This window comes from Diorhabda sublineata, chromosome 6, assembly GCF_026230105.1.
Source record: "Diorhabda sublineata isolate icDioSubl1.1 chromosome 6, icDioSubl1.1, whole genome shotgun sequence".
NCBI lineage: Eukaryota > Metazoa > Arthropoda > Insecta > Coleoptera > Chrysomelidae > Diorhabda > Diorhabda sublineata.
Window position 1 is genome coordinate 24,329,724 of NC_079479.1, and position 14,426 is coordinate 24,344,149.

General features: G+C 35.2%; 1 protein-coding gene across 1 annotated transcript; it reads left to right on the plus strand.

Annotated features, from left to right (window-relative positions):
• Positions 1-29: 29 nt before the first annotated feature.
• Positions 30-14,294, plus strand: LOC130445413 (doublesex- and mab-3-related transcription factor dmd-4-like). The gene is made up of 4 exons (XM_056781016.1): positions 30-106; positions 2,384-2,548; positions 11,207-11,484; positions 13,942-14,294. The coding sequence occupies exons 2-4, from the start codon at positions 2,384-2,386 to the stop codon at positions 14,264-14,266; spliced, it is 768 nt and encodes a 255-aa protein (XP_056636994.1). The 5' UTR covers positions 30-106; the 3' UTR covers positions 14,267-14,294.
• Positions 14,295-14,426: the final 132 nt, after the last annotated feature.

The following is a 14,426-nucleotide window of genomic DNA, read 5'->3' on the forward strand; positions in this document are numbered from 1 at the left end:
TTGAAAATGATTTGTTATTCAGTTGGTGAAACAGAGTTGAAGTGATATGTGAAGATTAACCAAAAACGACTTACTCAAGTTACATAAATATATAGATACCTACTTGGTAAGTATTAATTACTTCCACAATTATTTTTCCTTATTCTTATTTGTTATTTATGTTATCTTAGAAGTCTGATTTATAAACATACCAATTTGTTCTCTTATAGCAGTCAACTTATTCATACATTTTTGTAAAATTATCCTGTCGCTGTAAACGATATAGATGTCTTCGCTTTGGTGACTGATAGGTATACCTATTGACTCTAAAAGCTTTTTGCGATAGGTTCCCATTAAATCCATATTCATTGCAGCCTATGCAAAACACTCTTGGAATGCCTATTTCAAAATTCCTTTTTAGATAACTTATTGGTAATGAATGATCTGGTGCTTATTTAAAAAAATTCATCCAGTTTGTCAGGTATATCCTAATATTAGCTCAAGCTTCAAAGTCCACTGATTTCAAACTTGACAGCGAACCTTATCTTCACCATTTTCTTCTTGGCAGCTTAAGCAACTTGTTTATTACTGTCATTGATTTTGATGATTGTGATATTTGCGGTGTCGTTATCTTTCATTTTACTTATAGGAGATTTGTGGCTTTATTTTTAATGAACGCATTCTTTGCACATGACCACACCAGATTAGCTGTTTGGCTTAAATGTCAACGATTAATGTGTGTCTACTTTCCATTATCTGTTTTATTCTGTCATTTCTTATCCTGCTTCTTTTCGATTTGCCCGCTGCTCTTCCCCAGAAGTGTAGCATCTACCGATTATTTTTACAAATTGAACCTGTTGTTAAGGACTTTTGATTCTAATACTTATTTTTGAAATTCCGTTTACTTGTTGGACATTTAAACTAGAGTTATTCGCGTCATTTTTTGTTGGTAACATTTCATATGGGCGGTTAAGAATCTTTATGTCAATTTTAAATCATTCGCTGCAATGGTTGCTTTCATATCTTTTGTATTACCTTCCCAATCTGATTGGAGATCCTTGATACCCCTGAAGTTGCTAAAAACTGCCGACGACTTTGAGTCTTTTTTTAGGCTAGGAATTTTTATTATTGGATTCGATTGATTTTGGATAATCCTGATAGGATTTGTTACCTCTACAGACCTTGTACTGGGATGTTTTTTAAATAGGGTTGGCGCTCCCGCGAGTGTATTTGGGTTAGACATATCATATTTAACGAAATGAGAGGCTCATACAGTTACGGCAGCTATCTTAGCTGATGATGAAGGTTACCTTTCTCACTTGGAAAACATGTAAAAGATTATTGAGACAGCTTTCTTGATATCTGAAGAATAACGGTGATAAATGCTTTGCTTGTTGACGATTGGGTATCAAGATTCTCCCTCTCATTGTCATCGAAGCCTTCAGCTGTTGTAATCTAGCCCATCTATATCGTTGAAAGAGCGGTTTCTTATTGGGAACGTGGCAAGGAAACACCAAAGTTGACTAACTTTAATGTATGTGACAAAAAGTATATTGGTCAGTCGGATAACTTCTCACAAGAGTGATAGCAGATTATGTCCTGATAGATTTTCATTAGCGAGTCATGAAGGACACAATATGAATTATGAATCTGCCAAAGTTTTGGCAACTGAAAAAAACTACAAAAAATGTTTAGTATTAGAAACAACATAAAGTGCTCAAAATGATCAATGCATTAATAAGAAAACTGATTTAAATAACCTTAGTGTAATTTATGCATATTTTAGATTTTGAAACAACAAATTCTATAAAAATTCAACACCATTAACAACCAACTAACATATAAATTTCAACTTCACTTATAACGACATAACCTATAAAATTTATTGTCATTTATATTCTAGGCACTGAATATTCAATATTCATAAATTTACCAATCAATATTGAACATTATTCATTACCACTTATCCTTATCTAACCTATAAAAATTCAACGTCATTCAAAATCTAAGCAATCAAAAATGAAAATTCCTGTAGTAACCAGAATCAATATTTCAATTTATCAATATTTCTATCAACATTAATTTAAGTATTGAATTTTGAATTCTATGAGTTTAAAAATTTTTACAAGCATTATTAATATCAAAAATCACCGGAAATCTTAATTAATTATTGTAAGTAAAATTTTATTATTGTTATGCATTTATACATATTTCTTATATTGTATTTGACCATAATTTGAGTACCAAGCGATGAATACATAAGTATTCGAAAGCTCGGAAAATATATTAAAGTTAGTCCACTTTGGTGTTTCATTGCCACGTTCCCAATAAGAAACCGCTCATTATATAGCTAGCAAAGACTGCTTTACAATTTATATGCCGTAGATGATTTGGTTACTTTCAGATGGCGTCTGTTTCAAAACCTGGAAGAGTTCCAAAATGTGCTCGTTGCAGAAATCACGGTATGATATCCACTTTGCGAGGACACAAGAAACATTGTATTTATAAAAACTGTAATTGTCAAAAATGTGGTCTTATTAAGGAGCGTCAAAGGATAATGGCAGCCCAGGTAAGTTATTTAGAGACATACTGGGTGCCCCATTAGTGTGGAAGTGCAATAATTTTTGAATAAAAGTTGTTATATTTGCACAGATACATATTTCTAAAATATTTTGAGGTATACAGGGTGTTCGGCATAAGCGTGACAACATGAAGTAAAGTTTTTTTTAAATAGGACACCCTATATATTTGTTTACCATCGAATTTAGTGTAAAATTCTGTATCTAGCCCTGTCTTTTCTTTTCCCATAAATTGTGACGTTGCCAAGCTGGAGCGAAAAATATGAAGATTTAAAGAAAATTGGTGCACTATAAATGCTGCTTAGTAAACTTTTAATAAGAGAGAAGTAACTAAACTTGTTTGGTAAATACGAAGGTAAAGGATGGCTGAAATGTCTGAACAGAGTAGAAGTTTCGTTTGAGGTTCGGGGTGTTTTTTAGATAAGCATTAACTCAGGAGACTTCAATTAACAAAAACTTCCTTTTTTTAAATGGAACATCCAGAATATTATTTTACCATCTTATAAAACCATTATATTCCTTCGAATTATGTCTGATAATGTACACTCTAAAATTGACTGTTTTTAAGAAAATATATAATGTATATATATATATATATATATATATATATATATATATATATATATATATATATATATATATATGGTGTCCTATTTAAAAAAACTTTTCTTTATGTTGTCACGCTTAGTACACCTCAAAATATTTTAGAAATGTGTATTTCTAGTTTCAAGTGGAAATCTTAAAATTGTCGTTGGGATAGCCAAAGCTAACGAAGTTGAAACTGATATTCCAATTTAAGTACTAATCCATGTCAACGGTCCAATATCATACGACTTGTCCTGATTCTATAAGCCTATAATGTTCGCTACCCTACTTAACCTTCACATTTGTTAGCAAATGATTTCGTCCTATGAATTTCTTGTAATTTGGACGCAATTTTCCAAGACTATTGAGTTTCTTTTCTTGTTTTGAACTATTAGGATGTCCTGGAATATGTTTCAGACTTTCAATGGACATTATTATCAATTATCGATAATAATGATAGTACATTTCAAGAAAACATTATAGACAATTAATTTGCAATATTTCCGATACGAGATAGTTCAATTAAAATAAAATGGCAACCACTAAGTATTTGAATTTCAAACGCGACGGAGGTTATGTAGAGACAAACAGGTCTTGAAACGAGAGTAGTTTGGGATGATTCATTTCACAGGCGCTTGATTACCTCGCTCTGTAGCCGCCAGATCGGTTATCGCGGGACAGAAAAATTAAATGTTCAATTTCAAATGAATTATAATTGACATGAAAAACACGAAATAATTGTGATACTGTATAACGCACTCGCCGATTTTAGGTTTATGTCAAAATTCTCATCCCTACCCTACCCAAGTCCATTCCAAGATAGGCAGCGCCGCGCAATGGCTATTTCAAACACTTAAAACCCGGACAATATAAGAACCATGTGGCAATGTAGACATTGATCTCGGTTTCAAAACCTGTATGTAATAAAGAGCTGTACTGTACACACTGATGCCAGGCATGGGGGACCAATGGACAACACAGAGTTCCGAAACCCCGCAACTACAGCTACAAGATGGAGACATAACGTTGACAAAAAGTACTCTTAAGAGGCTCAAAATTCACTAAATTTGTAAAATTTTCCGGTGTAGGGTCTCCCTAATTTGACCTGTTACAAGGGCCGCCAGGAAGATCATTGGGCTCGCGATTGTCCTAACAGCCGAAAGAATAAAGCCTAGAGTGAACAACCAGATGAAAACAAGGGACATGCTCTGACCTGTGAACATTTTTAGCATACGACTTAGATAGACTGTACTTTATGGGTGGCCGACACAAGAATACTTCGATTCCTTCAAATATTTCCAGACAGGTACATCCAGATTGGTTAACATGATGTTATCAAGGCATACGGACAGGGAGATATATTTGTGGATGTTAAAAAACATGGAAAATTAGTGACAAACCACTTAAAAGATATATGGTACGTGCCTAATGTGAACCAGAACTTGTTTTCTGTGAGTCGCTCGTTGGAAAAGGGGTACCAATTCTTTGCCAATAAGTTTGGCTGTAGATTGACCAAGGACAAGCAAACGCGGTTGACTGGAAGAAAAATGTCTAATGGTCTGTATGCTCTGAACTAAAAAATTTCATGCTACCCAAAGGGCTGCTGAAGTTCTTCTTGCAGCGTCACCTGTTGATTAACTGCAGTTGTGGCATGATCGTCTTTGCCATCACAATAAGCTGCATGTGAAGTCAGTTGTCAAGAGGACTGAACTTGCTTTGCCTGATGATGTGGATCTCTGTGAAGGCTGTGCATCATTGTGACCCACTTCATGATCGTCACGACAGGCCCAAGAAACGCGGTGAATGGATTCATGCGGATATATGTGGGCCTTTTCAGGATGACTCAATAGGAGGGTCTCGTTACTTTCTTTGTTTGAAGGATGATTTCTCCAAATTTTGCCGGGTGTTTTTCCTGAAGTAGAAGTCGGATTTCTACTTGTTTGGCTACATTCATCAATGGTACGAAAAATACTTGTCTATGTCAGCTCTCCCTCCCCCTACTTTGAATTTAACTCTGTCTGCCCAATAAACATATGGGGAGAGTGTTCCTATTCAAGACAGAACCCTCAATAGCTTAACGGAACGTTTGAGACTAATTGAAATGCGTCTGCAGAGCAAGGAGTCAATTGATGAAGTAGCACTTCTTGCCAAAATGCGACTGAAGCAAAAAAGGAGTGCAATGATGATGGTGTTAGCGGTTAAAAAACTTTTTCCCAACAGCGAATGGGTCAACGGTCCAAGTGTAACAAGTGCCACCAGGAAGACCATTGGGTTCGCGATTTTCCTAAGGAGAAGAGGCGGAAAATGGACAAGAAAAGTATACCATGCCTGTTTGTGAGCTACACTGGTGATCACAACGGTTATCGTTCGTGGAACATTGAGAAGAATTCGATCATAATCTCTCGTGATGTTAAGTATTTTTGAAAGAGAAACTCCCTTAATAAAGTTACTCAAGTCTTTCAATGTCGACTTACCATTTACGATAAGAAGATGATTTGCCTTTTCTAACGCGACCAGTTCCTTTGATCCTCCAGTTTCTCAATAGAAGCCTTAAAATCAAGTGATCCTAATGTGCTCCTGATCAGTTTTCACACAGTCTCAATCAAATTAGATTAAGGCACGTCTACAGTTGACGTAAATCTTGACCCATAATATCTTGGGTTAAATTCAAATTAAAAAAGAACTAGAACTTTTGACAATGTAATTGAAAAACGACTACTGATATATAATCAATAATATGTTAATGTCAAAAAATAAATAGCATCAGATATCAATACGTAAACGGTAAGTCAATTGTTGTTGTCTTGTGTTTGACCAAGTCCGAGGTAGGTAGTTCCAACAAATATCACCTCGCGCAGGGCTCCGCGGTGACTAGCGTCGCCATTGATTACCACTATACCAAATGTAGTATACTGTAGTTTAGATAGTGTGTTTATTAGTAATATTTTAAACTTATCGTAGTAGATTATTTCTACTGAGAACGGTTATCTTAGAATGGCGAGAATTTACTGAAGATTTGGTAGGTGCTATTTTTTTGCCAAAACCACCGTCGCCTTTAATTTTCTCGCTCTATACATATAACATTCAAACTATTGTATTCATATCAGTTCTTTCACGACCTTGTATAAAATCTATGAATATCTTTTGGTAATTGGATATTTTGACATTATGAAGTGTTTGATCGATATTCCATTAAAATGGTATTGGATATCTTTTTGGTAAACAAACGAAAGAGAATCGCAAAAATTAATGATAACGATATAAATCAGGGGTAGTCGACGTGATTCCGAATTGTGTTGACTCAATATTTAGATACAGTTCTTTCAATTCTAGTAGACAAAACAAAAATAATGGATTTACCTAATTCGATGAACTTATAAAGCTACGGTGATAAATCATAATAGGTTTGTTCCAACATTATAATTTGATGATATATCGAACTTTGATGCACTACGGATTATTTACTATAATCTATTACGAAATCTAACCACCACCTTTAAAGAAGGGGAAAAGGAGAAAATCATATTTTTGGTTTTACCGTGAGTGGTCGTTTAATTTTCATCTCCGCTATCGAATAAATGAATCGAGCACACGTGAACCGAGCGCACGGTGGTTCCAGCGCACAGATTATAAAAGAAGGTGCATCGAGCGCAAATTTGCAGGTATAAAGGCGTTATTTTCAATCCCTGTATTTAGCTTGAAATGTTTATTACCGTAAATAAAAAAAGGAAAATTATAGAAGAGTTAACAACATCAATGCGATTATAGTCATAATCAAACAAATTATGACAGGGGTTTTATATTATACTTTCAACTGGACATACTCTACAAGTAGCTCTGTGGATCTTTGGCAACTCGTGAGAAATTATTGGAGCTTGGCTGGGAAGCGATACTACATCCCTCATACTGCACTGATCTGACACCATCTGATTACCATTTATTTGGAAGTTTGCAGAATTCTTTGAATGGTCAAATTTCCACAAATGGCGATGACCTTCAATCGCACAAGGTTCAGTTTTTGGCCAATAGAAAGCAGAAATTTTATGAAAGCGTTATCATGAAGCTGAAAGAAAAATGGTGAAAGTTCATTGAGCAAAATGGAACATATATAATTGATTAGAAACAAGTAGTTCCAGATTTTTAATAAAGCTATTAGTTGTGGGTTAAATTCTTGAAAAGAATCATCGCTGGTGATGAAAAATGAGCGATGAACTAGCACAAACCACGTCGAAAGCTGAAAAACAACAAAAAAAGCTCATGCTGTTAGTTTGGTGGGATTGCAAAGCTGTGATGGGGATCAAACGATCAATTCTGATGTTTACTGTCAACAATAATTGGAGCTGGTGAAGCAATCAAACAAAAACGCCAACGTTTAGTGTTCCACCATGATAATACGAGGCCTCACACATCTTTGGCGACTCTGGCAACTATTGGATAATCCGGGATTAGACAAGGAGACACTATCTCTCCTAAGCTCTTCACATGTGTGTTGGAATACTCTTTCAAAAAATTAAACTGGGAAGGGAAAGGTATAAATATCGACGGTGAGTATCTAAACCACCTGCGTTTCGCAGACGATATCGTCATAATCACCGACAATATGCAAGACGCTCGGCAGATGGCCACGGATTTGAAAAGAACCACAATGAGTGTTGGCCTAGAAATAAATCTAGACAAAACCAAATTTATGACAAATCTGGTGACAAATGATAACATAATTATCGATGGAGGTGAGATAGCACAAGTATATAACTATAAATATCTAGGCCATGAAGTGAGAATAGGAAGAGATAACCAAACGTGCGAGATAAAGCGTCGAATACAGTTAGGATGGATAGCTTTTGGCAAGTTGAGTAGTACCTTGAGACTTACTCAGACTTACCAATAAGCCTAAAGAGAAAAGTATATGAGCAGTGTGTTATACCTGTGATGTCTATGGGGCAGAGACGCTTACCATCACGAGACAAACTGCAGGAAAGATGAGAGTGGCGCAACGGACAGTGGAAAGGGAAATGTTGGGAATTACGAGAAGGGATAGAATTTCAAATGAGAACATAAGAAGAAGAACAAACGTTAAGGACATTATTGAAATTATAGCCCAAAAGAAATGGAAATGGGCAGGCCATGTAGTCCGAATGACGGATAATAGATGGACGAAAAGAATATTGGAGTGGAGGCCAAGAATGGATAAGAGAAGTAGAGGCAGGCCGCCAACAAGATGGAGTGACGATGTAAAGAAAATTGTAGGAAATTGAATACATACAGCTCAAGATAGAGATAGATGGTTTAAACTAGAGGAGGCCTATATCCAGCAGTGGATGGAATATGGCTGATAGATGATGATGATGATGACCGCAGTAATGCTTCTCAGCTTACGATTCCAATCTTCTGAGTCAATTTCTGTATTAGTGTAGAGATGTAGGGCGAATCTCAATTCACAAAGAACCCAAGTTTTCAAGCATACTAATACCCAGAGCGAATTACTTCTTCCTCAAAATTTCCAGTCAAGGCTTTCGGATGATTCATTCACATTCACAATTGGATAGATGATCTGAACGATATGTCTGTCTCATCAAAACACTCGGAGGAAAATTTGGACCTTACTTTACTTCACACGTATGAAACCTACATCCATCCCCATAGTAGAATATAGAGCAAACGTCTAGTGCACCTTACTCGACTAACTCATCAAAAAACTCTTGTCTTGCGAGTAGTCTATTCTCAGGTAGAAATTCCTGTTCAGTTCCAGTAACACCGTTTATATCAATATTGAAGTTATCCCTATTCTTGTCCATCTAAATGACCTCCAAGCCCTTCATGTCATTCTTACCATGGAATGAAACAATTTCTTTGTCAAAAACATCGTCCTAACCCCTTGGATCACTACTAGGTAGCCCCTTTCCTCAAACCCTAAGAGAAAACTGCTCTATCCTACAACAACCCTACAAATTCCACCTCATCGATGGTTTTCCTGTAACCTGATAAACCGGCTCTACTGCCTTTTGGAGTCCATTAGAGATTTTTTACTTTGCTCATCTCTGAATTTAATAGAAATATGAGCAGAAGCAAAACATTATTTTCATAATATCAAAATAATTATTTAACAGCTTCTTGATGATGATTTCAACAGAAGAATTTTTTGCATACGATGACATGTTTATAATTAAAAACCAGACATATTTGCTCTACTGAAGACCTTTTTTTCTATTGGGCATATTCCAAAGTAACACTGTGTATAAATTTTTTAAACAACATTGTATATTGTAGTTTGTCCTGTTCGCATTAATCACAAAATTGCAATTTGCAGATCCGTATTCCGTTCATTTTTTTTTGAAATTTTTGCAAACTTTTATTCGAAACATCATCAATTTTCTTTTAAGGCTCGTTCAGACAATGACATTTTTTATCGTGGCACCTAATGCGTTGTCTGAACAGTTGAATGTCTCGATGTCATAGTGTCGTGACGCTAGTACCGCATACCCAAAATTTTTGATATACGACACAGTGACACCGGCGATATCGCGGCAGTGAATCAAATGTCTAGCTTGTTTCATCGTTTGAACATCGGCGACGGTGACAGTACTGAGAGTCCGATACTACAATACGTATTTTTTGGCGCGAATCTGCTGTTTTTCATTCGATCATGTCTTCGTTTGATAAACTTCTGGAATGTTACCAGCAATACCCTTGTCTATGGGAAAAGTCAACTTCAGCATTTAAGGATAGAAAAAATCGATGATAACTGGTTCTGGTGTTGATGAAATTTATAAATCCAAGTCCCACTGGTATAATTTCGCTCACGCCTTCCTTTCCAAAAAAACGAAGAATTTGAACTGCAAATTGCAAAAAGTCTTGGGGTCCTCCAATTGCAATTCTCTCAGCAGTGTTCCTGATGCACCCAATGTGTTCCTACGTCTAATCCACTTTCTTAACCACACTCGCCTTTTTAATTTTTGCCTCAACTTCGAATTAATTCGTTCCTCTACTGCAGTTACGAATTCCGCCATTTCTGATAATTGTTGCTACGTGTGAACACCTAGTGTCATAACGTCGAATGTCAAACGCTATCACAACATTTGATGCCACGACATGAATGTTACCGTCTGAACGAGACTTTAGAGTAAATCGACATAATATGTCTATTAATACTTATTTTTATTTCGGGGGAATCAATTTTGATTTCCCTAGACACTTGTATAGATTGTTTATCCAGAAGATACTTCGCGATACTTCTAGAGACTTTTAGCAACCAAAAACTTTCTAATCAAAAACGACTTCTGGTATAATGCATTATCATGACAAAGAAAAAAGCAATTTTTCAAGTCTTCTTCTATGCAAATATTCCAGTGTCATCTTATGAAAGTGAGAACCCTCAGGATCATGGCTATAGACCCAATTATCATCTCCAGTAATGAAATTTGGATCGGAATAAATTAGATCTTTCAATTCGTAAAAGATTTTCATTTTATACAGTCTTACTGAACATCCTGGCTGTCAATCCTTATTTCAACCTTGATGCTACATCATGTTTCCTTTAACGAAAAAATGTCTGCTATGAATCGTTGCAGGCAATCGAGATCATCAAAAATCTTAACGATCGACACCAACATTAATAAAAATTTTAAAACACTCGTTCTCCGAGACTGTATTAACAAGACTTAAGAAAAGAACCATTCAGTCACTATACCATTTTTCGGACTGTTGGTCTTTCTTTTAGTTAACGTGATTTTGAATTAGATTTCAAAATATTTCAAAGTTTGTTAGTCCATTCATCATTTCATTAGTCTTGTCTGACGTCCTGATCGTTCTAATTCTTAACCGACCCATTTTGAAACAGTCCACAAAGCTGCAAGTATCACTTTATTCATATTTTAACATTTAAAGTGATCTTTCCAACTCAAAATGTTGATAAGTTTTTTAAGATCCCTAATATATTAGTCTGCCAGGTTCAAATGGAGGTTTGCATTGTAATGTTTGGAATAGATCCAACGTTTGCTGCTTCAAAACAAGCATTTTCGTTTAAATATGTATTATTGGAAATTATTGCGTATTATTTTTTAAAGGTAGCTTTAAAAAGACAACAAGCAGCGGAAGACGCGATTGCGCTACACCTCGCCGCTAAAGAAAGCGGAGCGACATATGAATATTTACCTCCTGGACGTATTTTTGGTATGCAGGTTACTTCACCCGAACCAGAATCTGCGAACGCCGATAACGACTGCAACGCTTCACCGGATATTAGGAATTCAGAAGAGGTTGAAGTCAGTCAAGCTTCTATAGATATGCTGGCTCAACTTTTTCCGACTAAAAAGAGGACTGTACTGGAATTGGTTCTAAAAAGGTAGTTTACATATTGGTTTCTTCAATCAAATTACCTTCTTTAAACACAATATTTTTTTCACACCTTTGACAATGAAATAACTGGGACGATAAGGGAAGGGCCCTCTACATTTAAGAACTATGAGAAATTCTCTACATGATGTCCGTCTAGTCGTTAATTATATTTACTGTTATATTTCTGGATATCTTTCGTTATTGACGATATGCAAAGATCTTTACATACCATTGCACCAATTTTTTTTTTAATTTGGACCTGATGCTAATGTGAATTTATACAGCTTCTTCTATATGTCCATAGTTTTAGGATAGCCTCGCAGTACAATTATTGACATCAAAAATTAATCCTCCTCCGGTACTGATGGGCTTACATTAAAAGCGTTTTCGAGTTTGCCTGAATGCACATTAAATCACCCTACCACTTTAATAAACAATCAAATGCACAAATGCTGCCATATTCTCCCTCCTAAATAATGTTTACTCCAGCCTAAGCAACCATCACTCCACTGCAACAACACCTTTCGCATGATTTAAGTCATACCTCACCAACAGATGTCAGCTTGTAAGGAGTGCCTCAAGGCTCAGTACTAGGCCCTATTTTGTTTCTTCTATTTATCAACGACATTGTGTTTTTGAAGACTAAACTAGTTTCTCTTGGAGCAACTCTGATTTCACGATACTAGGATTGGATGATATCTACTGACCTAATCACACTTAAATCATAGTGCGATTCTTCTGTGTCTCAACGTTTCTGAAACAAAAGTTTTATCATAATTTGCAGTCTATTAAATTACATCACCATTGACGTAGTTGAATCTGGAAAATTTTTAGGGATTGTAGGCCTTAGGTCTGTAGTTTCCAACTTGTCATCCTTGAGAAGTTGATGTCCATGAATTAATCCATATTTTTGAAGGTCTCCCTAAATGTCGTCGTGTCCCTGGTTTATCGTCTCGTAAGATCTTAGTTTGGTCATCCTGTCCACGTGTTCGTGTTGTTGTTGTAGACAATTATTCGAAATGGGAATTATACATCTCCGCTTTATCTAGAAAATTAAGTTCTGCCTGCTTTGCGCTAAGATCAGTATCCAAAGAACTAAACTTATCCACCTCTATAACTGTTTGCCCTTATTGAGTGCGACACAATTTAAGCGAATATTCAAACTACAAAAGAGAGATGGTAGATATTTACTCGGAATAAACAGCAGGGCTCACTGCTGGGCTTCTATAAAAGATTAAAAATGTTAACTTTTCCTTCCTCATTCATCTTTAAATCCGTTTGCGAGCCACAATCTTTATCTACTTACTCCACGTTCAGAATTAGTTAGGGCTTAATACTTTACAATGCAAAAAATGCACAATCACTTGATAATTGAAATCAAATCCCGCATTTCTCAATAATTTGAGGCCATATCCACTGTGAAATCCTTTCTACTCTATACATAACTTTTATTCTAATAATAACATATAATTGTTATTAATTTTGAATACAAATTATTATTTATTTTAGGATTTCCGTGTAGTTAGTTTTATTATCTGATTTTGACAATATAAACATGTATGTATATTACATATAAAAAATTTCACATATACATTTTAAAAGGTAATTTTGTTATACGTTATAGTTTTCTTGCATTGTATTGTATTGTATTTGTATATTTACTTAACTATTTTTAGTTTTGTTTATTTCTTAATTTTTTTCAAGCTTTTGTCTACAAAATTTTTTGACAATAAAGCATTTCTCTCGCTCTCTCTCTTCTTCTTTTTGAGCATGTGCTCTTTCCAGTTAAACTTTAGATCCAGATATATCCGAAAATAACGTTTCTGGTGCTGGTACCTTCTCAAACTGAATGTTATTTTTGCGGATTTATTTCTATTTTCTATTTGTTCAATCTTCTAAAATACTTAAGTGGTATTGAAAGTGAGCTATCACAATTGCTGGATCGTCGTGTCTGGATAAAATAACTGTACCACCCACAAATGTTCCTGTTAAAGTAATTTATGCCGTAGGAAGATAATAAATAAATTAATAGGTCGGTGGCACATCAAACTCAATCGGGAGACTTCTCCATTAATTCTGGTTATAAATTGTCTGCTTGTTAATTAAAACTTTATCTTTAGTAAGATATTTTTTTGAAGAAAAGGCCTTCGTGCTACATCTTATCAAAGACTTTACTGTTGATCGTATGTACAATTCTTTTCATGAAATTAGAGTGGGACTTATGCAAGGGTTCAATATGTAATACAAACTTTCACCTTTCAGTCCATGTATCGTTTGAGTCACTCAATTTCTGTATGGCTACTGTCATTTCTTCTGGGGTGATTATATGTAGTCCTTTTTTATCGTCAATAATCTCTTCAAAAGATACTTCTTCTTCATAGATATAATGAAAGTAGACAAAGTTCATTTATTATGTTTTAAATGTAGGCGTTGGGATATTAAGAGAATTCTCATTCGTTTTCAGATGCAACCACGATCTTCGTAAAGCTATAGAACACGTTAATATTAACAGCAATCAAGAACATTCTGATCATCAATCGAATATTGAAGCTTCCACGTCAGCATTCCGACCTGTAAATGCTACAGCGAAATCTTCGAAACCTTACCTGGTACCTCATACTGGCAGTTTTTCTTTCATACCAAACAAAACGTTCAGTTTATATCCTTTTTGGCCGTTATTCAATTATCAGTTACCTCAGCCGATTTTACAAAGTCCTGTTTTGGTTCAAGGAATTTGTGAATGTGAGCAGTGCAGATCATCTACTAGAGTTAACGTTGGTCCGGGTTGAAAATATCATAGGAAATGGTGTTTTCAAGTTACCACGTATTGTATTATCGATATTATAGCTTTTTAATTTGTTTAGAATATATAATAAATTGAATATTTGATAATTGAGATAACAAGTTTTATTTTCCTACATTTTCACGATAATATTTACGTTACTTTTC